This window comes from Rhinolophus ferrumequinum, chromosome 5 (assembly GCF_004115265.2).
Source record: "Rhinolophus ferrumequinum isolate MPI-CBG mRhiFer1 chromosome 5, mRhiFer1_v1.p, whole genome shotgun sequence".
Taxonomy (NCBI): Eukaryota; Metazoa; Chordata; class Mammalia; order Chiroptera; family Rhinolophidae; genus Rhinolophus; species Rhinolophus ferrumequinum.
The window spans coordinates 44,151,897-44,177,928 of NC_046288.1; the positions used below are offsets into that span (position 1 = coordinate 44,151,897).

Sequence of the window (26,032 nt, forward strand, 5' to 3'; positions counted from 1 at the left end):
CAAACTTTTGAAGTATAAAAGAAATGGATCATTTTATCTTCTGAATGCATTTTTGTATGTTGCCCATTCTTAACTATTTGAAAATGGCAGAGATCCTTAGATTTGTAAATGTTAAATGAAAATTCTCAGAACCTCAATGAATTCTTGAAATTAGTCATAGAACTTCACACTAGTATGGTTTCTGAAAGCTTTGTCATTCTTCACTGATGTTTAGATTCATGAATGGACAAGTTGGTTCAAAGAGCCAGCAGTCTAACTAAAAAGAATTACAAAATGTTATTGTGCTTAATTATATTATTGTGAAAGTGGTGGGAAATTTTGAACTATGTGTGGCAACCCCATAATACATAAAAGAACACCTTGCAGAAAAACTTCTGTGTACAAATGACAGTTGTATGCATAGATATTACAGAGCATATACACATGTATATATATATATGTATATATATATATGTGAATGTTCTGTAAATATATATATAATTCCCTTATTACTGTATTTGTTTATTCAACTTCAATACACAATTATTTACTGATTCAGCTTAATGTGCACCAGACACCAGGCTAGTTAAAACTTAAACCTGATAAATCTTTCAAAATTCTATTTATAACTAAAATACTACTACACATGCTGTGCTTTATAATTTTTATATTCTAGTTTCATCGTTTTGGTCTTAGAGAAAATAGGATAGAAGACACTGAAATAAAACAGAAATCTTTAGGAATTATTTTATAAGCAACAGCGTCAGACAAGAAAAATAAATAAAAGACATCCAATTGGAAAGAAAGAAGTAAAACTGTCATCATTTGCATATGATACTTCATATACAGAAAGAACTGTAAGGAGTCTACCAAAAAAGCTGTTAGAACTAATAAATGAATTCAGTAAAGTAGCAGGATACAAAATTAATATTCTGAAATCAGTTGCATTTTTATATACTAATAACATCTATTGAAAAGATAAATTAAGAAAGCAATTCCATTTACAATTGCATAAACATAAATAAACAAATAAAATACCTAGGAATAAATTCAGTCAAGGGGGTAAAAGACCTGCACTTGGAAAATTATAAGACATTGAAGATAGAAATAAATGAAAGCATATACCGAGCTCATGGATAGAAAGAATTAACATCATTAAAATGTCTATACTACAAAAAAGCAATCTATAGAATCAATGTAATCACTATCAAAATACCAGTGACATTTTTCACAGAACTATAACAAATAATCCTAAAATGTATATGGAGCCACAAAAGACCCAGAATAGCTAAAGCAATCTTCAGCAAGAAGAACAAAGTTGGAGATATCATGCTACCGCCTATCAAACTACACCACAAGGCTGTAGTAATCAAAAAAAGCATAGTACTGGCTTAAAAACAGACACATAGATCAATGGAACAAAATACAGAGCCCAGAAATAAACCCATGCAAATCTGATCAATTATTCTATGACAAAGGAGGCAAGAAAATACAATGGGCTGCAGACAGTCTCGTCAATGAATGGTGTTGGGAAAACTGGACAGATACATGCAAAAATATGAAACTAGACCACTTCCTTAAACAATATACCAGAATAAACTCAAAATGGATTAAAGACATAAATGTAAGACTTGAAACCATAAAGCTCCTAGAAGAAAACATTGGCAGTAAACTCTCTGACATTGCTCTTAGTAATATATATTTTTTTTGAATATGTCTCCTTTGAATATTTCACCAAGGGAAGCAAAAGAAAAAAAAAAGTTGTATTACATCAAACTAAAAAATTTTGCACAACAAAGGAAACCATCAGCAAAATGAAAAGATAAACTACTGAATGGGAGAAGATATTCACCCACAATATACCCGATAAGGGCTTAATATCCAAAATATATAAATAACTCATACAACTCAACACCAAAAAGACAAACAATCCGATTAAAAAAATGGAAAGGCGACCTGAATAGACATTTTACTAAGGAGGATATACACATGGCTAATAGATGAAAAGATGCTCAACGTCACTAATCATCAGATAAATGCAAATGAAAACCACAATGAGATATCACCTCACACCTGTCAGAATGCCTATCATCAATAAATCAACAAACAAGTGTTGGCAAGGATTTGGAGAAAAGGGAACCCTCATGCACTGCTGGTGGGATTGCAAATGGGTGCAACCACTATGGAACACAGTGTAGAGATTCCTTAAAAAATTAAAAATAGAATTACCATATGACCCAGCAATCTCATTTTTGGGTATTTATCTGAAGAAATCCAAAACACGAATTTGAAAAGACATATGCAGCCCAATGATTTTTGCAGCATTATTTACAATAACCACCATATGGAAGCAACCTAAATGCCATTGAAAGATGATTAGATAAAAAAGAGGTGGTACATATATACAATGGAGTACTACTCAGACATAAAAAAGAACGAAATTTTACCATTTGCAACAGCATGGATGGATGTAGAGGGTATTGTGCTGAGTGGAGTAGGTCAAATAAAGAAAGACAAATACCATATGATTTCACTTAATTGTGGAATCTAAAACAACACAAACAAAGAAAACAGAAACAAACTCATAGGTACAGAAAACAAACTGATGATTGCCACATGGGAGGGAGGTTGGGGGCTGGATGAAAAAGATGAAGTAATGAAGAAGTACAAATTGACAGTTACAAAGTAGTCACAGGGATATAAAGTACAGCTTAGGGAATATAGTCAATAATATTGTAATTACTGTATATGGTGTCAAATGATACTAGACCTATCAGAGTGATCACTTCATAAGTTATATAAATGTCTAACCACTATGCTGTACACCTGAAACTAATATAATATTAAGTGTCAACTATAGTTGAAAAATTTTAAAACAATACAAAGAAGAAAATAGAATGCTTGTATAGTTCACTACAAGTTGGATATAATTTAAATTAATCAGTCATATCATATAAAATATATTTTAAACGTGAAAATACATAAATGATTCTTAGTTGCTTAGAATCATTTATGATTTTCATGTGAAAATCATTTTTCACATGAAATACAGAATCATGTGGTGATTTATAGCTCGACTGTACTATCTGCATCCAAATGTAAGCTCTGTCCCCTGTTTGCTTTGTGATCATCAGCATGTTACTTATCCTCTTTGAGACTTAAATCCATAAGTTGTGAAATGGAGATTATAACAGTATCTACCTCAAAGAGTTGTTGCATTGTCTTTTAACATGTAAAGTCCTTATAACACTATATATATAATACTTTACCTCAGATAATGCTACACATACACACACACACACATTATGTGGTTAGTAGAAAAAGAAAAATCTTACCTTGTAAAAGTGCTTGGGTTCGTCCATCCCAGGTCTACTTCTTATTATCTTTTTAACTCTGAGAAAAGTTACTTATGTAGGCCTATTTCCTCATATGTAAAGTGAAGATACTCATTACATCTACCTCTGAACATGTTCAAGTTTTGAATGAATTAACACATGAAATTGTTAGGTTAGCACAGTACTTGGCGCATATCAGCCCTCAAAAAATTTTAGCTATGACTTATTTTTGTTATTTCATTATAGATATAAAATGGGAATAGGAAATATTATCATATCACTAAAAAGAGCAATTATAATCAATGAATATACCTGTGAAGACAAGTAAACATTTGAGTGTGATCCAAAAATGTGTTTTCTTTACTAATTATCCAATACTTTTAAATTAAATTATACTATTTGTAAATAATCAACTCTGGATAAAATTAACTGAGGATATATTTTCGTATTTGCATCTTTGTCTGACTTGTTGGCAGGTTCCTAGGCAAGTTTTGTTGTTTTTTTCTCAATTTAGGTAGCTAAGCGACCTTGTTATGTAGTTCAGGAAGTGATACACGTAAACACTATTGAAAGTGAGCCCAAAACTAAACTGTTTTTTTCCTCATAAATATTCTGATCTGTGTTATAATATTAATTGACATTATTTTATAGGACCCTTGGTTTTAAGGAATGGAAACAAATTTAGACAAACTCATTTAGAAAAACTATTTTCAGTCTCTTTTCATACAATTTTTAGATTTGCCTCCTGTACAGGTTTGAAAAACTATCAGTCTTAGTATCTTTTCGTTTACATATATTTTCAATATAAGCCATGTTAAATGATTTTCAAAATGAATTCTTTTCAAATAATTGTTAATTATCAAATAGAACAAAATAAATATGCATGCATATTTTTCCACACATTACTTTGCTAAAAATTTAATGAGTGTTTGATAAGCATGCTAATTACATATGGAGTTATACATCTTTTATGTATATCACTATTTTCACATAAAAGCCTATGCATACTAGATTTTCTTAATCCCTCAAATGATCATTGATTACTTTAGTATTTTAAAATTGTAATTCCCAAATCTATTTTATCCTAATTTTTGGTTTCTTAATCTTTTATTTACATTTAATTTTTAAGCATATTTTCAGAAAACCATCACAGGAAGTTTCTTTTTTCGTGATTTCTGTTGACTTTCAACATTTTTAAAAGAGTTAAATAAGTATACGAGTAAACACACTGTTATCATGTATAAATGAAATTGTAGTTGGGGGAAAAATCATTTTCTATAACAGTGGTTGTCATTAAATCTTACCACTGTTGACTTTAACAATAAGGCAGCCAGTTATTTTACCAGCAGAAGAATGGACTTATTCAGGAAAACAGATAGTTGCAATTTGGGACAAGCATGTGTAGCAAAGACTATAAGGAAGTCAAGCAAACAAAGGACAGGAACATTACTTTTTAGAGAAAAAGGAGGAAGTTGGGAGCCTGTGCTTCAAATGAAAGTCTATTGGAAGAAAGTGAGAGTTCAAGATAGTGATGGCTTCCAATTGTCTGAATCGTGAGGGTCCAATTGGCTGAGCTTATTGCTGGGCAAGAAGAAATCTTCCTTCTTCCTGCTGAAGTAGTAGAGTCACTTCTTGTTGGGATGCAAGGTACCTCTCTTCCTGCTGGGGTCGGTAATGGATACTTCTTCCTGTTGAGCTGTGTAATTGACCTCCAGTGGTAGTGCGTGAGAGCTCCTTTTTCTGGTCTACCTGACTTCATTTTCAATGAGGTGTTCTTTATTCAGTTTCACACCACTAAGGGTATAATTGACCCATTTCATAATTTTGACAAAAATTCTCAGAATTCTCAAAGACTAATATGAGGAAATGTGAGGGTCACAGACAATATTTTGTAGTTCACTACTGACAGTGCTCCGGCAACTTGAAAATACTGCTCTGAATAAACTATATTGTAATTTTTGTTCGTTATTTTTCTTACTAGGAATCTTTCCCTGAAATTAACAAAAGACATCGATCAGGAAGCCAGGTGTTCCCATATCAGCCGAATGCCCAGCAGTTCATCTGCAGATTGGCCTCTGCAAGGTGTGGAAGAAAATGCAGGCATGGATTCTCTGCCATTCAGATTGATGTTACAGGACTGCACAGCCGTTAAGACACTGTTATTAAAGATGAAGAGAGTTCTGCAAGAGGTAATGATTTCCTCTAAGATTATTCTTTCAGTGTTGGTAGATGGTGAAGTCTGTAGACCTGGTCAGTCCCTGCTTCTGTCACTAATTAACTGCGTGACACATGGCAAGGGCCAGGTATCCTCTTGGAGTATAGCTTTTCTCATATGTTAAATGAAGGATTTGGAGTTTGGGTTTATAAGGTATTCTTCAACTCTAAAATTCTAATATTTTGTGAAGGAAATGAAAAAAAGTAATTGATACCAAGCCTAGGAAAAATCAGGTAAAGGCATGAGCTGCTATGTTTATATGTTATTATAAAGCTATTGAGAGACATATTAAATTAACTTCACTTTAAAGGTACTGAGACTTTATTTATATGATATAATAAAAGTAGTTTAGTCATTTTTGTCCCAATAAAAATCAATCAGGTAAAATTTAATCTGAATGTTTGACTGATTTTTCCTATTCAATACAATTGCCTTCCCACAGCCTATAGTCATTTAGATGATGAGCTAGTCAGGAAAATACATAATGGATTATTTCACCTTTAGCCTCAGAATTCAGCTATTCTTTAGATTCTAGTATGTTATGGTTTTATTTTTGTAATTATAACAGTTATTTTCTTTGGAGGAGTTCTTTAAAAAGTGTACACATTACAATTTAGGAAAAGTCTGAGATTTTTGACTCCAAATTTAGTGGCTTTTTATTATGTCGCATTATCATGATTTGATTTGTCTTTATTGATAGGAGATATTAATAAATAGCGTGAGAACAGAAAAATATAACTTTCAAGAATGAATAGTATTATGATTAACCTTAAAATGATGACCACTGATGTTTGCTTTTCTAACACTTTAATAATAATAACAACAATAATAATAATAATAATAATAATAATAATAATAATAATAATGCTAGCAGCTACCACCAAAGGCCATGATGAAATCAGGAATAGAGAAGGACACTTAAGAGAAAGGATGGCCATAGATTATTGAGGGCATCCAAATAGTGTTCTTGTCAGCCATTAAAGCAAAAAGTGGAAGAGATCTCTGCATCTCACACCAAATTATATTGCTGAGTTGGCCTTTGTGTCTAGAACCTACGAGTTCTGACAATTAAGTTTGCGAACTTGTTGCAATGATGTTGGTAAACTTTTTTGATATCAGAGGGATTATTCATTATGAATTTGTATCAACTCGACACACCGTTAATCAAGTTTACTATTTGGAAGTGCTGAAAGGGCTGCATGAAAAAGTTAGATGACCTGAAATTTTCACCAACAAATCATGGCTCTTGTATCACAACAATGCACCTGCTCACAGGGTACTGTCTGTGAGGGAGTTTATAGCTAGTCAACAAATAACTGTATTGGAACACCCTCCCTACTCACCTGATCTGGCCCCCAACGACTTCTTTCTGTACCTGAAGATAAAGGACATATTGAAAGGAAGACATTTTGATGACATTCAGCACATCAAGGGTAATAAGCCGACAGCTCTGATGGCCATTCCAGAAAAAGAGTTCCAAAATTGCTTTCAATGGTGGACTAGGCACTGGCATTGGTGCATAGCTTCCCAAGGGGAATGCTTCGAAGGTCACTGTAGTGATATTCAGCGATGAGTTATGTAGTACTTTTTCTAGGATGTGTTCATGAACTTAATCGTCCCACCTCCATATGCAATGGTGTGTAGGGGTAGTGTGTTTATACTTGGTCAATGTTAGAATTTCAGGAATTTTGTGAGCTAGCAGTTAAGAACAGGCCTAAAAAATTGAATTACATACATTAATAATAAAACAAATTATATTTTTAAAAGCATAATCAGTACTCAAAACTTATTATTTCCTATTTATTTTACTATATTTTACTATTAACTATACTCATGAGCTTATTTATATCTATTGGATCTCTATGTAGAAATCCTACACAATAGTTTCTGTGCATATTTCCCAACTATAGATTCATTTATGTCATTTTGGTAACTTGAAATCAGCGACATGGGAGTATTATGCCACAGAAATTGGCAAACACAATAAATTAGGGCTTTTAATTTTTGGTTAGTCTTTGGTAATCAACACACAAGTATCTGTGTTACTATATTGTTTCTACATTGACAGCATAAGCATTTTCCTGCACTTGTGGAATCTCCCTGACCTTTGGCTTAACATGCAGTCGGAACCTCTTTGAACAAGGCAAACTTAATAATAGCTGTTATATTAAAAGATATTAATCTCAAAGTCAGTAACATTCAACTATTCAGCTTTCTGCCTCTCTCTTTAGTCTGGATTTTAATTAAAAAAAATCAATGCAAATAAAGGGAAGTAGAACTGACAGGAAGAATCAAGAGGCTTTCTTAGGGTACTTAATTTTTTTAATTTAAAGATATTCAGTGATATTCACTATAGAGTCACATTCAGAATATATTGAGATTGTTTTTATACTTTCATCTGTTTCTTCATTAAAAGATATTTGAAGAAACTGAAGATAATCAGTTTTTAAAGATGATGTGCAATGAGCAATAATTATGTCTGTTTGTTAAGTCTGTTCAGAGAGCAGTGGGACTTATTCTTTACGGTCAACAAGAAAAGCAATATCAGTATATGGTTAACATAGAAAATTGTTCTAGAAATAAGACGTTCACAATAGATGCCTTTAAAGAAAATGATGTTTTGAAATGTTCTCTAAAGCAGGGATTTTCAAATGGCAGTTCACATTTCTTTACTATATTTGAGTTTAATACCAACTATTCATTTTAGATTAATGACACCTTTTTAATGTGGCATAATAGTGTTTATCCTATTTTAAAAACTTATTTTTATGATGTATAGTAGCCTCACTTTTGTACACAGCTTGTTTTTTACTGCAGAATATCCCAATTATTTGATTTTTAAAATAAAACAGTAATTAATGAGTTTAATATATCATACTAGAACATGCTTTTATTTGACATTTTTCCTATAGTGCTCAGTTGATATATTAGATTTTAATTTTGAGCTGGGTCAAGTGTGGATAATCTAAATGGAATCTCACACTATTAATTTTGTCCCTCTTCTTTGAAAATCAGTTGCTCTTATTCAAATGCACAAGAATATTTCCAACAACCCCAATCATCAACTCCTTTATTAAAAAAAAAAAAAAAAAAAACAAGACAGGAACTAACTTCAGGCCCTTAGAAATTGTATCACTTTATTGTTTAATAATAATGATAAAGAAGTACCTATAGCAAAGGAGGAGAAATATGTAAATTTTTCTTCCCTGTTTGTTACTATTTTTTTCACATAATTCCATTATCTGTAAAATAAGAAGATATTTAATATGTACAGATAGTTTCTGTTATGATGTTTCATTTTAGTTTGCTCTGCTCTCTTTTTGTCACTCTCTTATTATAAAATTTGTTTGTCTATGTGGTAACTGCCCAAGAAGGCTACTGGGAAGAGATTTCAGGTGTGATGAGTAGTGTAGTTTTTGGTGAAATAAGAGCTAATAAAAATATCCAAGGTTGCCTATAATACTCCCTCCCCCAGTGCCCATGCCTTTTTCATTTCTGTTTTACAAGTAAGTGCTGAGAATGTACCTTGCAAATTTCCTGAATCATAAGATGTTTAAAAAGTTATATAAATGTTAAACGTTAAACAAATAAAAAACATATTGGTATAACGAGGTGAATCTATTCTGAGAATATAGCAGGATTATTGAAATCGGAGACTTTTGGGGAGAGAGGTTGTTTGTTTGTTTGTTTGAGAATTAATATAATTTATAAGCCCGTTGTCAATGGAAGAAATGTCTAAACCTGTGGAGAATTTTTATAAGAGTTTATTTGTGCCAAATTATTGACGTGCCAGGAAGCTCTGCAGAATGACAGTTTTGTGATTTCTTTCACACATTTGGAATTAAGAAGGGGATGTAAGGAAGATTACATGAAGATGGGGGAAAGCAAGGTACAGAATAGTTAACAATAGTCTTTTCTCCCTTGAGGGTGGTTATGCCTTCAAGGGGTCTGAAATGAGGATCACTTCTGGCATTTTAAATGTGTGTTAACCTAGATGCACAGAAATGATAGACAAGCCTTGCTTAAAAATATTTTAGTAAAGAAGTTATATGCCTGGCGCATGACTACCGCCCATTACCTGCCCATTTAGGAATTTATTATCAGATCACCTTGTGAGTTTACTCTCTGTTAGATTTATTATACAGCCCCTTTTTCGTTCACACAATATAGTTGATATAAATATTTGCCTTTACCATTGATTAAAGAGCTCTTACCTATTTTTTTTTCTTTTCTCAACAACCTAATTAGAGATGATTTTATTATTATCTCTAAAAAATAATAATGGAGCATTTTCAGGGATCATTTTCAATGTGAGCATTTTTTCATTTGTTATTTTTACATATAATTCCAAACATATGAAAGAATTTGGAGTGTTTGGAACTTTACCATCCATCATTGCTTGGTGGAAATTACTTAAAAGACTTTTTTTAAACACACTTCAGTGAAATGATTCCAAAAGTTATGACAATGATTTTATAACTGACATTTTCCTATCAGCACACATCAAAAGCAAGTGAAAACCCTATATAGATTAGGAACTCCAGCAAAGAATAATTACAGAAGGGGAAAGCAACAGTGGGGAGTCATAAAGTAAGGAAATTCACCAAGAACAAGCAAATTACCTATGTCAAAGTAGACGGCAATCTAACAATTAGAATACTCTTTAAAATTAACTTTTGAAAATAAGAAAATTAAAAGTTTCTGCTACCTGCTTTATGTTTTTTTCTTTGTTTTTGCTTGCACAAAATAAGTTTAAAATAAAAACTGGAAAAGTTGTACCATGAAAACTGCAAATGCAAGAAAACTAAAGTGGCTATGCTTATCAGATAGCTATAAAGATAAGACATACTGCCAGAACCAAAGAGTTTCATTTTATAATGATGTAAGGGTCAGATTATCAGGAAGACAAAACAATCATACATGCAGATGGCCTGCCTATGTTATACAATCTGTAAACATATGAAGCAAAATCTGACAGACTGAATAAAATAAATTCACAATCATAGCTAAAGATTTTTACTCTCTTCTATCAATAATTGATAAAACTACTAAACAAAACCAAAAAAGTTTCAAAAACTGGAAACACCATTGTCAACTTCCTTAACCTGTATCGACTGGACAAAATAATTCTCCAGATAGTCCACTAAAAGAGCAGTTTATTCAGGAAAAGAAAAAGAAAGGAGACCACCACAGCAGTGTGTGAATGCATACTTCCTGCCGAAGCTCCAACCGGCTGCCCACATGCAAAAAGAAGAGAGGAGCCTTCCCAAGATGGCCTCTCTATATGTATATGAATCCCTCCCCCTGGAAGTTACCACAAAGTTTAACAGGAAGTCAAGATTAGAGTTAACAAGGAGCCCAGCTCCACCCATAAGTCTCCCAGCTCTATGGTTAATCATCTTAAGATGCCAGCTCAGTTTTATCACCTAACATGTATAGAATTCTATAGTTAACAACAGAATTTTACCTTCATTTCAAATTCATGTGGAAGGAACATTACCGAGAGAGTATATGTTGTGTCATAAAATAATCTCAATAAATTTTAAAGGTAGACATCTGTGGAATACATTTTTTTGAGAACAAAGGAATTAAATTAGGAATCAACAAAGATACAATAACTGGAAAAAACATTAGATATTTGGAAATTAAGCAACAAACTTCTATATATTCCATGAGTCAGTTTAGAAACCTCTATGGAAATTTTAAAATGTGCTAAATGAAAGGGTTAAAATAATAGTACAATAAATCAAAATTTGTAGGATATAGCTGAAACCATGCTTTGGGGGAGATCTATAGCTTTGAAAATTTAAACTTGAATGAAGTGCTATGATTAATTTTTAAAAAGACTGTAGGAGACAAAGATTACAGAAACAAGAAGAAACTCAAATTATTAATATCAGCAGTGATTTCAGGGAAGAATAATTGCTACAAATTCTAAAGACATTAAAAAGATAATAAGGGGATATTATAAACAACAATATGGAAATAAATATGACAATACTGATGAATAGCAAAGCTTAAATAACTTGAAAAATACAACTTTTCAAAGTGACAAGAAAAAATTAAAAATCTGAATTCAATTTTTATTAAAGAAATAGATTTTATTATTAAATGAAAAAAAAAAAGCATCTCTATAAAGAAAAATCTAAACCCAGGAAGTTTCACTGGTAAATTTTATCAAATATATAAGAAATACTTAAGACTAATATTATGCAAAACAATTCAAGAGACGGAAGAACAGGGTATGCTTCTCAGCTTATTCAGTGTGGACAGCATAAGCCTATTACAAAACTCTGGCAAAATCTTTCAAGCAAGACGACATTATGGAAAAAAAAATTCTTATAAATATAGAGATGCAAAAGCCTTTTAAAATTAAATAAATTTCAGCAATATATAAATATTGTGGAAGTATAAGTTTTGTTTAGCATTCAAAATCCAATCAATGCAGTTCACCATATCAATAAACTAAAAGAAAAAAATGTATATGATCATGGTAATAGTTGAAGAAAACACATTTGACAAAAAATTAATATCAGTTTATGGTTAAAAAAAAAGAAAAACTAAACTAAACACGCTAGTAGTAGAAGGAGACTTTTATTTCTACAGCTAATGTTGATACTTAATGGCACAACACTGAAGCTTCTCCCTAATATTATTAACAAGGCAAGGATGTCCACTCTCATCACTTTTAATGAACTTTGGCTGGAGGTCCTAGCTAGAAATAAGGCAAGAAAAAGCATAAAGATTGAAAAACAAAAACAACAAATACCCCATAAATATTGGAAAAAAAGTTAAAACTACCTCTATCAGCTGGTGACATATTTATATAGATACCCCTAAGGAATCCACAAAAATGTTAATAACAAACCTAGTACGAATAATAATGGAATTTAGCAAGTATGCAGGATAAAAGGATCAAGGTTACAATAAAACTATGTATGACCTCATAGCACATTTTCTAGTGGCCTAAAACATCACACATTTGTTATCTTGTAGTTTCTGTGGTCAGGAATTTGAGAGCAGCTTATATGTGGTTCCAGACTCTCATGAGGTTGTACTCAAGATATCAGCCATGGCTGCAGTCATATGAAAGGTTGACTGGACTTCATAATTCACTTCACAGGTCATTCATATTTTGTGGCAGGAAGATTCTGTTCTTTACAGCTGGTGGGCAGAGCCTGTTAACTACCACGCGGGCCTCTTCTTTGGACAACATGGCAGCTAGCTTCTACCATAGCATGCAATCCAAGAGAGAGAGAGGGAGAGAGAGAGAGAGAGCAGGACAAAATGCATGATGTCCTTTATGACCTAGTCTCAGAAGTAATATATCATCACTTTTGTGAAAGTTGTCACCACAACAACCTGAATTCAGTGTGGGAATACATTATACAAAGATCTGGTTACCAGGCAGTGGGGAACTTTGTAGCACTTCCCACATTCCACCCTCTGGCCCCTAGTGATACATCCCTGACAGTGCAAAGCACACTTAACACTCCTAAGGCCGCTCGAAGTACTGTTCCATTACAGCATCATCTAGGACAGAATTCCATCACATAAAGTATGTGCAGGCTTAAATACAGTGACTCAAGTCGTTCTCCATTTGAAGACTGGTGAACTGAAGCATAGGTTAGCAGTTTTTTGCTTAGGACCTAAAGCCTGAGAATAATTCTCCATGGCTTTTCGTTCCTCCCTCTGTACTTTTGTTCTGCCCTCCTACTGGTAGTCATTCTTTCTTTTCTTATAAATTAGCACGTTTGCTGCTGAATAGTCATTGCATCCTTATTTGTGCTTTTAGACATTGGGATGCAAAGAACTGGTTTCAATGTGTACTGTCTCTTTATCTGTAAGTCCAAACTGTCAAGTGTTTTTGTAAATGTCTCTTGTAAACCTTATTAGGGATTCACTTCATTAGACAAAGCCACACCCATAAATCTCTTCACAGTAAGCCCTTCTTTAATTTGAAATAGCTGATGGAGAGCCCTTTAAACATTTACAATTTTAGTTGTTTGGCTACGAGGATTTGTGAACCATAACCTAAAACCTTCAACTAAAGGTACTGAACTAGGTACTTACTATGCAGCATTACTTTTCATCTTTCAGGATAGCTCTACATATACTAAATATATTTCTAAGGTCATAAAAAAATGTTTACTTCTAGATTGGTATAATTGTTGCATAGGTTTACATTTTAATAAATCTCACCAAATTGCACAGTATGATAACACATAGACTGTCATCATATAACTGATAGCATCACTATCAATAATGTCATTTTATGGGATTTCTGTTTCTTCCCTTGGAAGACTGGTACATGAACTATGACCAATTATCATGCAGGGCACTACTGAGAATTCTTACAATTTTTTTTCTCATTTTTAGAATAACATGTTTAAAAAAATTACCAGTGTAACAATCTTCATACACAGCAATGGATCCCATTATGTACTCCCTGAAGAGACATGTGGTCTTAGATTCATTGAGAATAGATAGGTTTCTGAGTAGAATATTCTGCCTACATGAGGCCTGGCTTTTTGTGAGACAATAAAATTTGATCTAGAAAACAGATATGAAGGGAATGAACGTGTAATTCCATGATTCTTTTGCTATGTAAGCAACCTTAACTTTGAACAGTCTTCTGGGAGATATTAAAAAAGTGAGAGAGCAGCTCTTCCTTAAAGCCCAGCCCCACTCCATTCACAAACAGAGTCCCAAAGTAGGAAGTATATCAGGTAGGTAAAAATCACAGGTATTTGGAATCATCAATATCTGGGTGTGATTCTTACTTCTGCTACTTAATAGCTCCTACAAACTGATTAAAGTTTTCGCATCTCTATTTCATCGTAGGCAATATTACTATCTCTTAGGGTTATTTGGACAATTAAACAATAAAATGTATATAACAGGGTATCACAGTGGGGTGAACATCCATGAGTTACTGCAGTGATATTGTTTGTGTGATTATTACGGATTGTGTTTAACTAGGTGGAAAATATTTCAAATTTCTTAAATACTTGGAAATATAACAGTAAATGTTATTTAATAGGACAAAGTATAGTATTTCTTGAATAACAATTCAATATCAGTAATTGTTAATAAAGGCTATTCTAGCTGTAATTAAAAGTAAGAATACCATTGCCATTTATACTTTTCTGGGCTTTAAACGGTGGCAGCACATTTGACCTGATATTTCTTGGCAAGAGCTCTATTACAGGGCAATTGAATTTCCTGTTTACAGTCAATACTTACGAAAGGTTTTCCCAAGTGAGAAATCATGGTGACTATGGTGGTAGCAGTTGAGAGAGAGAAAAGGGAAAAGATGTGTGACTGTTTTTTGGAACAGTCACTGTTCCAAATGCCAACAGTACTTGCTGGTGAATTGTACTTAGGTCATGACAGGAAGAGAGAGAGAGAGAGAGAGAGAAGAATAACTGAGAGTTGTAGTTTGAGTAATGGGCTATTGTTATTGCCATTTTCTGAGACTTGGAAAACTAGGTAAGGAGTAACCTGTATGAGGCTGGAAGGAAATAAGAGTTCTGTTTTGGCTAGATTAGGGTTGAGATGCTTATATACACCTGCAAGTAGAAATTTGAATCAATGTTTGTGCAAACTCAGAAAGAACAGGGTTTAGTATTCATGATATATAAATTATGTTTAAAGCTATGGAAGAGAGAACTTACATCTAAAACCAGGGTGGGATGGTCCAATGTTTAATGATCAGAAAATCAAGAAAAACAATATCCAATAATATGGGAAGAACACTAAGAGTGTAGTGTCCAGAAGCCAAGAGAAAAATTTGCTCCAAGAAAGCCAGCTTAAGGAGTGGTGCTGAAAAATAAGTATGATAAGAAAAGATAAGCAATCACCCATTGATTAATTCTAAAAGCATCTTACCTAGGCTTTATGAATTTTAATATGTAAAACAAGCTAATCAAAGTGTTAATTTATAAACCAAACCCTATAATAGAAATAGTAACCATTTCCAGCTGGTTCTGAGTTGTCATATTATTGATTCATTTCTTTACAAGGCATTGGTCTGTGCATTTTAAGGATATAGAAATGAATATTACATGCCTTGAAAGAATTTTTAACATTATCTTTTAAAGAAAAACGTGTTTTAGTTTTGGAAGGATAGTACAGATTTTATTAGGTTAATTAAGAATGATAACCAAAAGTTCATTTTACATAAGCATACCCTCCACATCGAGGTATTATTTTTCTTTAGAAAAGTATGATTTATATTACTTAAGGTTATTATTTATACTGCAAAAACAGTTTAGCATAGTGATCACAATATAGTAGTCTGTACTAGACCAGACGGCTCAAATTTGAATTTCAGCTCTCACTATGTGCATGTAACTTTCGACAAGGTGCTTAATCTCTCTATGAAAATCTGTTCTCTTCCAGAGTGGAATTACTAGGTAAATACATGTTCAAAAATACTGGATAGTATCAGGGTTTTTCCAATGTGTGTACTAAATTACTATCCCAGCAGCATATCATGTATTCATGTAATAAAATATCTTGTGTTCATGTATCATCTTTTCCCACAGAGAATATTTTGTTTTCCTCTGTATCTCTCTGCCTATGAAAACTACATAAATATTTTGGCTACTTCTTTGCTGTCAAGGTATCCTCTGATGTTTATTTGATGTAAAAATAAAAATGGAGTAGGATCACCATGAGAAAATATACGTCTATCAGCCAGATAATTTTTTCCTGGTATGTGTACTTACATTTCTGCTAGTCATGTGTATTATATCATTTTTTATTAAAAAAAAAAAAAAAAAAAAAAAAAAAAAAAAAAAAAAAAAAAAAAACTTCAACCCACAGTGCTAACAATAAATGCCATCCTCTTTGTACCTAAATGTTGTGGTTATTTGTGTTATAATCACATTCAATAATTAATCAAATAACCACTAATATGGTTTTGCTATGCATGTCTAACTTTCAATTTTATTTATGAATCCGGTGTTAATGTCTCAGTTGTAATACAACTCACATACTATTATGTAATTCGAAGGGCTAAATCTGGCTTCAAGAATGTCAGGCTGCAACCTAGCAGATAGACAGCAGATGGCACCCTACAGATCTCCAGAGGACACTTAGAGTGTTCAGCCCTTCCAGAGGGGGAGGGAAGTAGAGAGCAGAGAGCCACTTGAGCAAATGGTACTGTGGAAAGCATGCGATTGTGTTCTTCTGAGATGCATTTTTACAAGAACAGCGTTTTGCTTTTGTTTGAAAATCAGAATCGAAGTAACATGTAACTACAGGGAAAATGCCTATTTTTAATCACCGTGTATATAAAAGATGGTTTTACAAATTTGAAATACATAATGCAATTGCTTAGGAGTGATATAAACTTTAAACTATTCATATGTTTACAGATGAGGAAAAGTGTTTTAGCATCTAGTGACTCATTTTGATGGAGGGCAGTTGTTCCTTAACTGTTTCATTTTAGTCTTGATGAGAATGAAAACTTGAGAAAGCCATTGACTTTATTTTAGCATAAATTTACTAATAAAAATACAGATGTTTACTATTTCAAATAATACAGTTTTACATAGATTAGTTTCTGTTATTATTTTTAAAGTGAAAGTGGACTGTATAGAGAGGATTTATTATTAATAAAAGCAATGACTCAAATTGTACTTACAGCAAACACGTGAAAACCAGTAGATCTACAGTTGACCCTTGAACAACGTGGGAGTTAATGGTGCCAACCCCCATGCAGCCTAAAATCCACATATAACATTTGACTCCCCCCCCAAAATTAACTATAGTCATCCCTCAGTATCTCCAGGGGATTGGTTCCAGGATCTCTGTGGATACCAAAATCTGTGGGTGTTTAAGTCCCTTAAATAAAATGGCACAGAACAATACATACAATTTGCACTCTGCATCCACAGACTCCCAACAGCGGATGGAGAACATTGTTTTTCATCTGCAGTTGGTTGAATCTGGGTATGTGAAACCTGAAAATACTGTATATTTACTGAGAAAAATCTACAGGTGGACCCATGTGGCTCAAACCCATGTAGAGCAAGGGCCAATTGTATTTTTCATGTTCTCTTTAATTAGATGGACTTCTGAGCAGAGTAAGAACAGATGAGAAGAGCAAAAAGAATAATGAGTTACAAGGAAAGATTTGGTTCACTTACCTCAAAAATATACAGATATTATTTTGTTATCCAAGGTCTTCATTAGGAATCAGCAAACTTTTTTCTGCAAAGTTGTGGTCATATGGTCTATACTGCAACAACTCAACCAAGTTACTCGTACAATAAGAAAACAGCTTTATGACATAAACAAAAGAACGTAGCTGGACTCCCATAAAACTTTATGTACAAAAACAGGCAGCAGGCCAGATACGGATTTTGTCCTAGGCCTGTCATCCCATACTACTTCAGAGAGGTGATTCAAGTATTATGAGAAGACACTGTGTAATTAAGAGTATTAGTTTTGGGAGCCATAGTATAAAGTCTAAATCCCATCTCTTTACATATTATCTGAATGACCCTAGGCAAGTTAAACTAGGAGATAATAATATTAACATATCACTTAGATTTGCTGAGAACATTAAATATGTTAATATGCTTAAAATGCATGAAACCATGTTGGACGCATAGCAAATGATCAATATGTATTAGTTATTATCACAAAGTCTGACGACCACTAGTGAAATAAATATAGATTTACCATTAGGTAAAAACTTGAATTTGAATCTTAGGTCTATAACAGATTAGCGGTATTATCTTATTCAAGTTTATTCAATTCCTTCAACAAATATTATAATCCCTCACATATAATAAGAGGATAAAAATTCTTATACATTATATCATGAAAATTACCTTTAAATTGTGTGTGGCGATGGAAATATCCAAATAAATGTTAGTTTCGTTCTGTCCCCTAAAGTTTACTGAAATAAAAGTCTGTTTTAAAATAATTTTCCTGAAAGGAATTATATGTCATATGATGATTTTCTTAGCTTCTTTTTGCAGCCAACATACATACAATTTTAATCCATCTACATCTTCCCCCAAACAATTTTGCTTTCCCTCAAGGTGGCACTTCGTTTAAAATATTATTTTAATAATGTAATCTAAGATGAAATTTAACTATTATTCACTGTTATTTTAATTATATAAATGTATAAATGTATGTGTATATATATATATATATATATATATATATATATATATATATATATATATAGCTTTGCAAATAGCTCACAGTTAGCATATTGCTTGCTTCATGTAACTCTTAAATATCTACCATAATTTGGACACATGATTATAGATAAAGATGTGGTCTAATTCAGTATCTGCTGAAAGTCTTCTTTTCCAATATGCCTCTATTGCTTTTGAAACCTAAAGCTGTTTGAAACCAAAGGCCGATTTTCTAATATCGTAAGGCTTCTTCATTTACTATACATTCCCCACCCACCCCCCAAAAAATGTATTTAGTGACTTTAGGAATTCCTTTAGCTAGGGGTATGTCAAATTTAACTGCCACTAGAGAGATAATTACAACCTATGAATATTTTAGAATTGTTTCTTCTGGACGATTTACTAAGTTGAAATCCAAGAATATTCACCTTACTGGCAAATTGCTTAATACCAACCAAAGCTATATATATATTTTTTTTTCTCAAAAAACCTTCAGAAAAGGAAACAATTTAGTTTTTTGATGGGAGGGTCATGATGAATGAGGGCAAAAAAGCACTTAATATTACTATGCATACATATGACTATGTGGACTGCAGGCCAAGAAACTGCTGGCATTGATTTTGGAAACAAAAATCCAACTGATAACATCTTCATCTCTGTGCATATAGCAAATATAGGAATGCATTGTTGAAAGATAGTCACACAATGTAGTAATTCAAGTGTGTATTTGAGAATATTGAGATATTAGAGACTGAATTAGATACCAGAATATCAGGTGTGTGTGTGTGTGTGTGTGTGTGTGTGTGTGTGTGTACTCCTGTATGTGTATATGCATGTGCACAAATACCTGTGTATGTTGGGGGTTGTTGAGTGAATGTCTTGCATGTATTGGGATTAGGAGGTAGGGTTGGAAAGGCTCTTAAAAATAGGTCCAAATGCAAACACCTAAATGTCAGGTTAGATTTGGCCCTATGAAAGATTCATGCAACCCTTCAAAACTAACAGGATGCTCCTAAAAGACACCCTAAGGTTTATGTCTGCATTGACAATATTTATTTCTGAGTCATTTCTTGATATCTTTATTGTCTTACTTGATTCTTCACTAGATTCACTTAACTTTCCATTCCCATCTGCTTTTTGGCTCTGACTTTCACCTTTGTCTCCTGTGCACTGATCTTTCTCCTTTTTAGCAGTAAAGCAAGGAATAGATTACCTTTTAATGGCCCAAGTCTCCCTGTCTTTTGTATTAGCCCTAGGACATTTCATATCTATTTACTACTTTAAGAGAATTGTTGGTTCGTTTGGCCAAACAGAGCAGCAGTAACCTGGACTCTACTTTACACATCATATATTATCTCCTCACCCAGAACTTATAATTCCTAATACTGTCCACCTTCTCCCTGACCCCACCACACACACATCCTTTTCATTTTAAATCACAGCCCAAGGGAAATGCTTTTTTCTATGATATTTTTCCATCAGCGCTTCAGACATTCATGATCTGTCTACTCATCATGCTAACCCCCCTCAAACTGAATTCCTGTTCATGGGCTAATACACAAACATTTAGCTTTAAATAAGAGAACTTATTATAACGAGAGTTATTTTCCTTAACACCACCTTTCCTGTAGCTTTGTGTGGTAGTTTAACAGCTATTTTCTTGATTATAAACATCTGTGAGGCTGTTACTGACTTTTTTTCTGTATAATTACTGAGTGAGATAGGAAAGGAGTGGTGACTCTATTATTGTTTGTGTTTAAGGACTGTAGTACTCTATTAATTCTGTGCCTTTTTGTTTTTCTCAAATAGATGCATGCGACCATACTGACTTTTAAAAGGCCTTATAGACCTCAGGAGCTATTGATCAATTTAGCAACTGCTACTATTTCAGATTATTTAGAAATTCTCTTTATATTCCACCTTGAAAATTAAAACATAAAACATTAAAACACAAACGAACATAGCTTTGTACCCACCAAAGTATGTTGTGTATTTGTAAGGTAAGGAATACGAAGGGAATGGAGGGAATATTCAGTAATTATAAATCATTGTGAAAATTGTGATTCATTTTTGACCATATAAAAATAGTATTGATATTCCAAATTGTATATAAAATATTTCCTTAGAAGTAACATTGATTGTAAGGCGGGACATAGAAAAATAACAAGGAAAATCCAGATATAGTTTATTTTACACTTGGTTAGGACAAGTTCAAATGGATTCACGTCCTTTGTCCTAAGAGTTTAGGAAGTGAAATAAAAGAAGTCCAACATAGTAATAAATCTGGTTGAAAAAGGAAACATACCAATCAATAAGTAATAGCCATTGTTATTTGGCTTGTGATAGGTCTAATTTTTGGTAAAAAGAAATGACTATGCCTACATTCAGAATCTAAATGGAGAAAGGTAGACACAGTAAAACACTTATAAAATAAGATATTTTATATGATATTTTAATTATGCCTATATTTCTTAAGAGGGCTTTTTTCTTTGTTTTTAATTGACAAACTGCTTGAGCTTTCTGTTTATTTTTTAAGTTCAATATTAGGTTTTTATGTGGCATTTTATTTTATTGGCCCTTTGCTATAGCTTATATTATTAAATGTATGCATAGACTATCAATCTTCTGTTTATTTTTTTTCCATAAATATTCATTGAATAATAGTCTCTGACGTACAAACAGAATGAAAAGAGGAAAGAGGGAAGAATAGAAGGAAAGAGGGAAGACAGGACTTGTCCTCACGAAAGACATATACAAGTTTCTCATATTCAGAAAATAAAGTCAAGCTTAAAGCCTCAAGTCTCCATGGGTGTAGGCCATAGTACAATAAATAGATCCCCCAAAATTCATCCACTGAAGTCCTAACACCTAATATGACTATAGTTGGAGATAGGACCTTTGCAGGAGTAATTAAAGTTATAAGGATGGGGACCTAATCCAATATGACTGGTGTCCTTATACTAAGAGAGAGAGATACTAGGTATGCACACACACGGACGAAGCTATGTGCAAGTCAAGAAAAGAGGCCTCAGGAGAAACCAAACTTCCCAACACCTTATTGTTAGACTTCTGGTCTCCAGAACTATGAGAAGATATAGTTCTATTATTTAAACCACCTAGTCTGTGGAATTTTGTTATGGCAACTCTAGAAAACTAATATACCAGCCAACATCCCAAATAGAAGGAAACCAGCCTAAAGCAGATTTTACGCAGGGAACCTGAGCGCTGACTGTTGTACTAGTACACAAAGAAAGTGACATGGTCTGACGATATTAAGCAAAAAGCAGAAGCTAGCTGCTTTTTCTTACATATTCATCCGTGCAAATGGCAAGAAGGCCTGGCAGTTAGTACTGGGAAGAAGAAAGCAGCAATACTCCCTGAGCGGTTTCACTGTTAAAAGGACCAAAGGTTAAGTAATTTTATGCTAATGTTTTGTACAGAAGCATGTTGTGAAAGTAACAGTCCTGTTGAGAAATTAATCTGGTTTCATATGCAGGATTTACTGGAGTAAAGATTGTTGGAGGGAAGGAAGATCGCCTTATACTGATCCAGGTTTGAGTTACTAAGAGTGTGGAATGGAGCAGTGTCATTAGTTACCTAGGGAAAGAGAGGGAACTGAAAGTTGTATCAAAATTAGAAAGCAGAGATTAATGACTGGTTTCGTGTAGGGACTGAGGAAAAAAGGCATCAAAGGAGGAAGTTCTAGTTCTGGAGACAAAATCATGAGCTTGATTTGATTTATGTTGGATTTCAGGTAGTGATGTAGGAATATTTTCCTGTGAGTCCCCCTAATGATGTAGATGATGTTGGGTTTGCTAGCAGTTTCTGAGTGCGGGCTGGGTTCGTGTCTCGTGAAGCCGAAGAATGGAAACACGGACCAGGGAGAGGCAAAAAGTTTTAAAAAGAGGATAGTTTAGTAGAGGCAGGAGAAGAGGTTGCAGCTCCCGAGCCGGAGGGGGTCCCGAATGGGGGGTGCCCCATGACTGAAGCAAAAACTCTTACTTTTATACCTTCCCTTGCCTGCTTGGGGAAGGGGAGCTGTTTGAAGGGTAACTTGTTTGAAGAAGGGAACTGGGGCCTTCTAATGAAATCTGTCTACCAGGTTTGTTCTGCTTGCCCACCCTAAAGGCATTAGCAAAGTAACCCACTCTTATCTATCAGATCTGCTCCGTTTGTCAGGCCAAAAGGAATTGTATGATTAACCTCAAGGCCTTGTTACAGTATGTCCTGGAGCGAAGGAGTGATTTCAAAACCTGAAGTTTTAGTATATGGCTGTCTTTGTTTATTCCACCAGGGACCTCCCTGTCTACCTAGGAACATGCTAAGTATCTTGTATCAGTAGTGGTGGCTTATTCAGGTGATTCATTCATAGGACTTACGAAGTTATCAATCCTGAAGAGGTTAGGATAAAAGGCCATACCTAAAGTTACACATTTGTGAATTTATTTATCTAGATATGCTTAAATGTTGCTGTGATTCATTATTACTCTGTGATTTGTGAAGTGGGCAAGCTTAGGGAAAGTTAAGAGAAGAGAGTAGAAATAAGTGGGTCTGAAGAAAAGGAGCGGAGTTATAAAAACAATTAACTGCCATTTGCATAGTGCTTACACTGTGCTGGCATCGTTGTAAGTCATTTACAAACGTCATCCCATTCCATCTTCCTAACATCCCTGTGATGATCGTGTTCTTATATCATCCCTATGTCATAGGTAAGGAAATTCAGATTCAGAGTCCATAGGTATTTTAAAGCTAGGATTTTAAATAGTCAAGAGCTTCAGACTTATAGTCTTAACCACTATGTTATGCTGCCTCTCCAAAATAAGGTATAGATTTGGTGGAAGAAAGAATAGATTTGGGGAAAAGTATACATTTGTGGAAAAGGGGAGCATATTCTTAAACAAAAAAAAGGGTCGTCATCGTCAAATTTTCTGCAAAAGTAAGGAGAATAGTTTATTGGATTAGATTAAAATTGAAATCTGATTTAAAATAAAGACCCTGTTAAGCCAATGACTGGATAGGTTGGGTTGTAGACTTCCAGGATTGTAGGATTTAGGGTGAAAATTATGATGAGAAAAGGAAGGTTACAAATAGAAAAAAAGTTAGTTTTAAAAAAACAACCACAACAACATCAAAACCAAATGATTTAAAAGGAGAGATAATTGGTGAATGGAAGAAAGCACCATATCTCTGCTCTAGTGTCTTCATCTGCTGATTTATCTTCTTAAATGTCCCCCTCTCCCCCGCTTCACACTTAGAATTTCCTGATTCATGCTTCTTGGTGTTAATATTCCCTCTCCCCAAATAGCTACATGTTATTCCCACCACTACTTTTCTACATATCAAAGCTTAAAACTGTTTCCCTCTTTGACACAGCTGTCTTCTTAGCCAGCGTGCTACTAAATCCTATTCTTTCTCTAAAATCCTTTTATCTACCTTATCATTTACTCTCCAATTCTATAACCAATGCTTTAGTTCCAATTTTCATTGCCTTAAATATATGTGATATTACAGTAGTCTCATAACCAAGAAGCAGTATTGCAAAGTGTTTAAGAGAAGCTATTAAGTCACACAGACTTTGGATAGAATCCCATTTCTGACATTTACATAGCAGTTGCCTTTGGGGAAGTTCTTTAATGTCTCCAAATTTGTTTCTTCATCTGTAGAATGAGGAATTAAATAATAATATGTGAGAAAACTGATAAGTGCTGCATAATAAGCGAGAAATAATATGTGAGAAGACTAGTAATGTATAGTATAAAAAAATGAAACTAATATCTTTCTCTTTTCTCTCTTCTAATATAGTCTTATTTATTTTATCATGCTATTTTTCTTCAAAAAACTCCAGCAACACCCTATTTCATAGAAGATAAAGTCTAACTCCTCATCCTTTTTTCTCAGCTCTTCATAATGTGGTTATCCAGGCTTATCTCCCAGTTAATGCATCTGCTCTGGTCAATGTGCCCTTTTCATTATTCTCTAGATAGCTGTGTGGAATCCTTGCTGCAAACTCTTGCACATTTTACTCCCTAAGGCTTGGCATGCCATTCTCCCCTCTACTTTGCCGGTACAAATTCTTAACCTTAAATTTAACTTCTTTAATAAGTCTTCCGTACTGTTCTTATTTCTTCTTACATGCATTTAATCATTCACACCCCTGAAATATAATTTATTTATTACTAAGATCAGTGCATGTATTCTCAGCTAGGGAACACATCTTTGTTTGCTCTGTATTTCCCAGAGCACCTAGCAGAACCATAGATAGAGGGGTACTGACTAAATATTCTTGTGTATGAACGGAAGAATATATATATAGTGCAGAGAAGGAAGACAATTTTATTGTTGAAATAAATGTCTCAAATGTATTTTTTAGATTGTAAGTGAAGTGATCGTACAGGTGGTTATGGAGTATGTGTTAATTATCATAAAATTGAATCCTGATTTCTGGTATAAGATAAAGAAACCAGACTTACTTATTTCTGAATTTTGTTTTTTTAAGATCTGTTTTAGCACTATCCATACAAAAAGACAGAAAAACGAAAGCCCTCAAACTTTAATAAGAATAATGTAAAAAAGTAAATTGACACATAAATGTACATAGATCAAATATTAAGATAGTTAATTTTGTGTAATTATTTTAAACATTCTTAAACCAGCAGCAAGACCAACACCTATAGACACCACTAAGCTAATTGACCTAAAGGTGTTCCATGCAGTGACAAACCCACATTGATTGAGCATGGAAGACAGAGCTAGTGTTTCCCTCTAGGACTGGGGGTAAATTCACTTTTTCATCAGAGTTGTAAATATAATGTCTCCCTCTAGGACAAAGTTTGGACAGCTTGCTAGCACTGCTTTTAAAATATTGTAATTTTATAAATTTGAGGTTCTTTAGCTGTGACATGGTGTATGTGCCATACCCACCTGGATTGCTCCACAGAGCCTCCCGTGGGACTTGGGGGGTTGGGTGGACAAGGGATGCTGATGAAAACATTAAGCTCATGCTGCCTGCTGTATCCTAAGTAATAAAGGTCCCTGTGTCCCTGACCAAGGAGTCTCAAGTCTTTCGCTAGTATCTGTGAAATTGCTGCATGCTAGTCTGTTCATATTTATTGAGTAAAATTGTAAATCTTTCACGGTTCTTTTCAGAGTTCATGTACAAAATTCTCTTTCTTTAGAAATAACTTACAAATGAATTAAGATTTAAAAAATTATAGGTAAATTTAATTCCTAAGTAGATAAATAAAACATATTTAGAAATATAATTTCATATTTCAGGATGACTAAGCATGCAGTAAAATAATTCAGTTCACATGTTAATACTAGAATTGACATTTTCT

The 26,032-nt window shown here is 33.5% G+C and overlaps 1 protein-coding gene across 4 annotated transcripts in view; it reads left to right on the forward strand.

Annotated features, from left to right (window-relative positions):
• The window catches only part of CCSER1 (coiled-coil serine rich protein 1), a 1,122,560-nt gene that overhangs the window by 403,192 nt on the left and 693,336 nt on the right, over window positions 1–26,032 (forward strand). For all 4 annotated transcript variants that reach the window (XR_004422964.1, XM_033105324.1, XM_033105323.1 and 1 more), the window contains one exon: window positions 5,296–5,503. Coding sequence is in view for 3 of the 4 variants with exons in the window: in XM_033105324.1 (XP_032961215.1) it covers window positions 5,296–5,503 (208 nt within the window). In the remaining variant the exon portion in view is untranslated. The remainder of the gene's footprint in view (window positions 1–5,295; window positions 5,504–26,032) is intronic.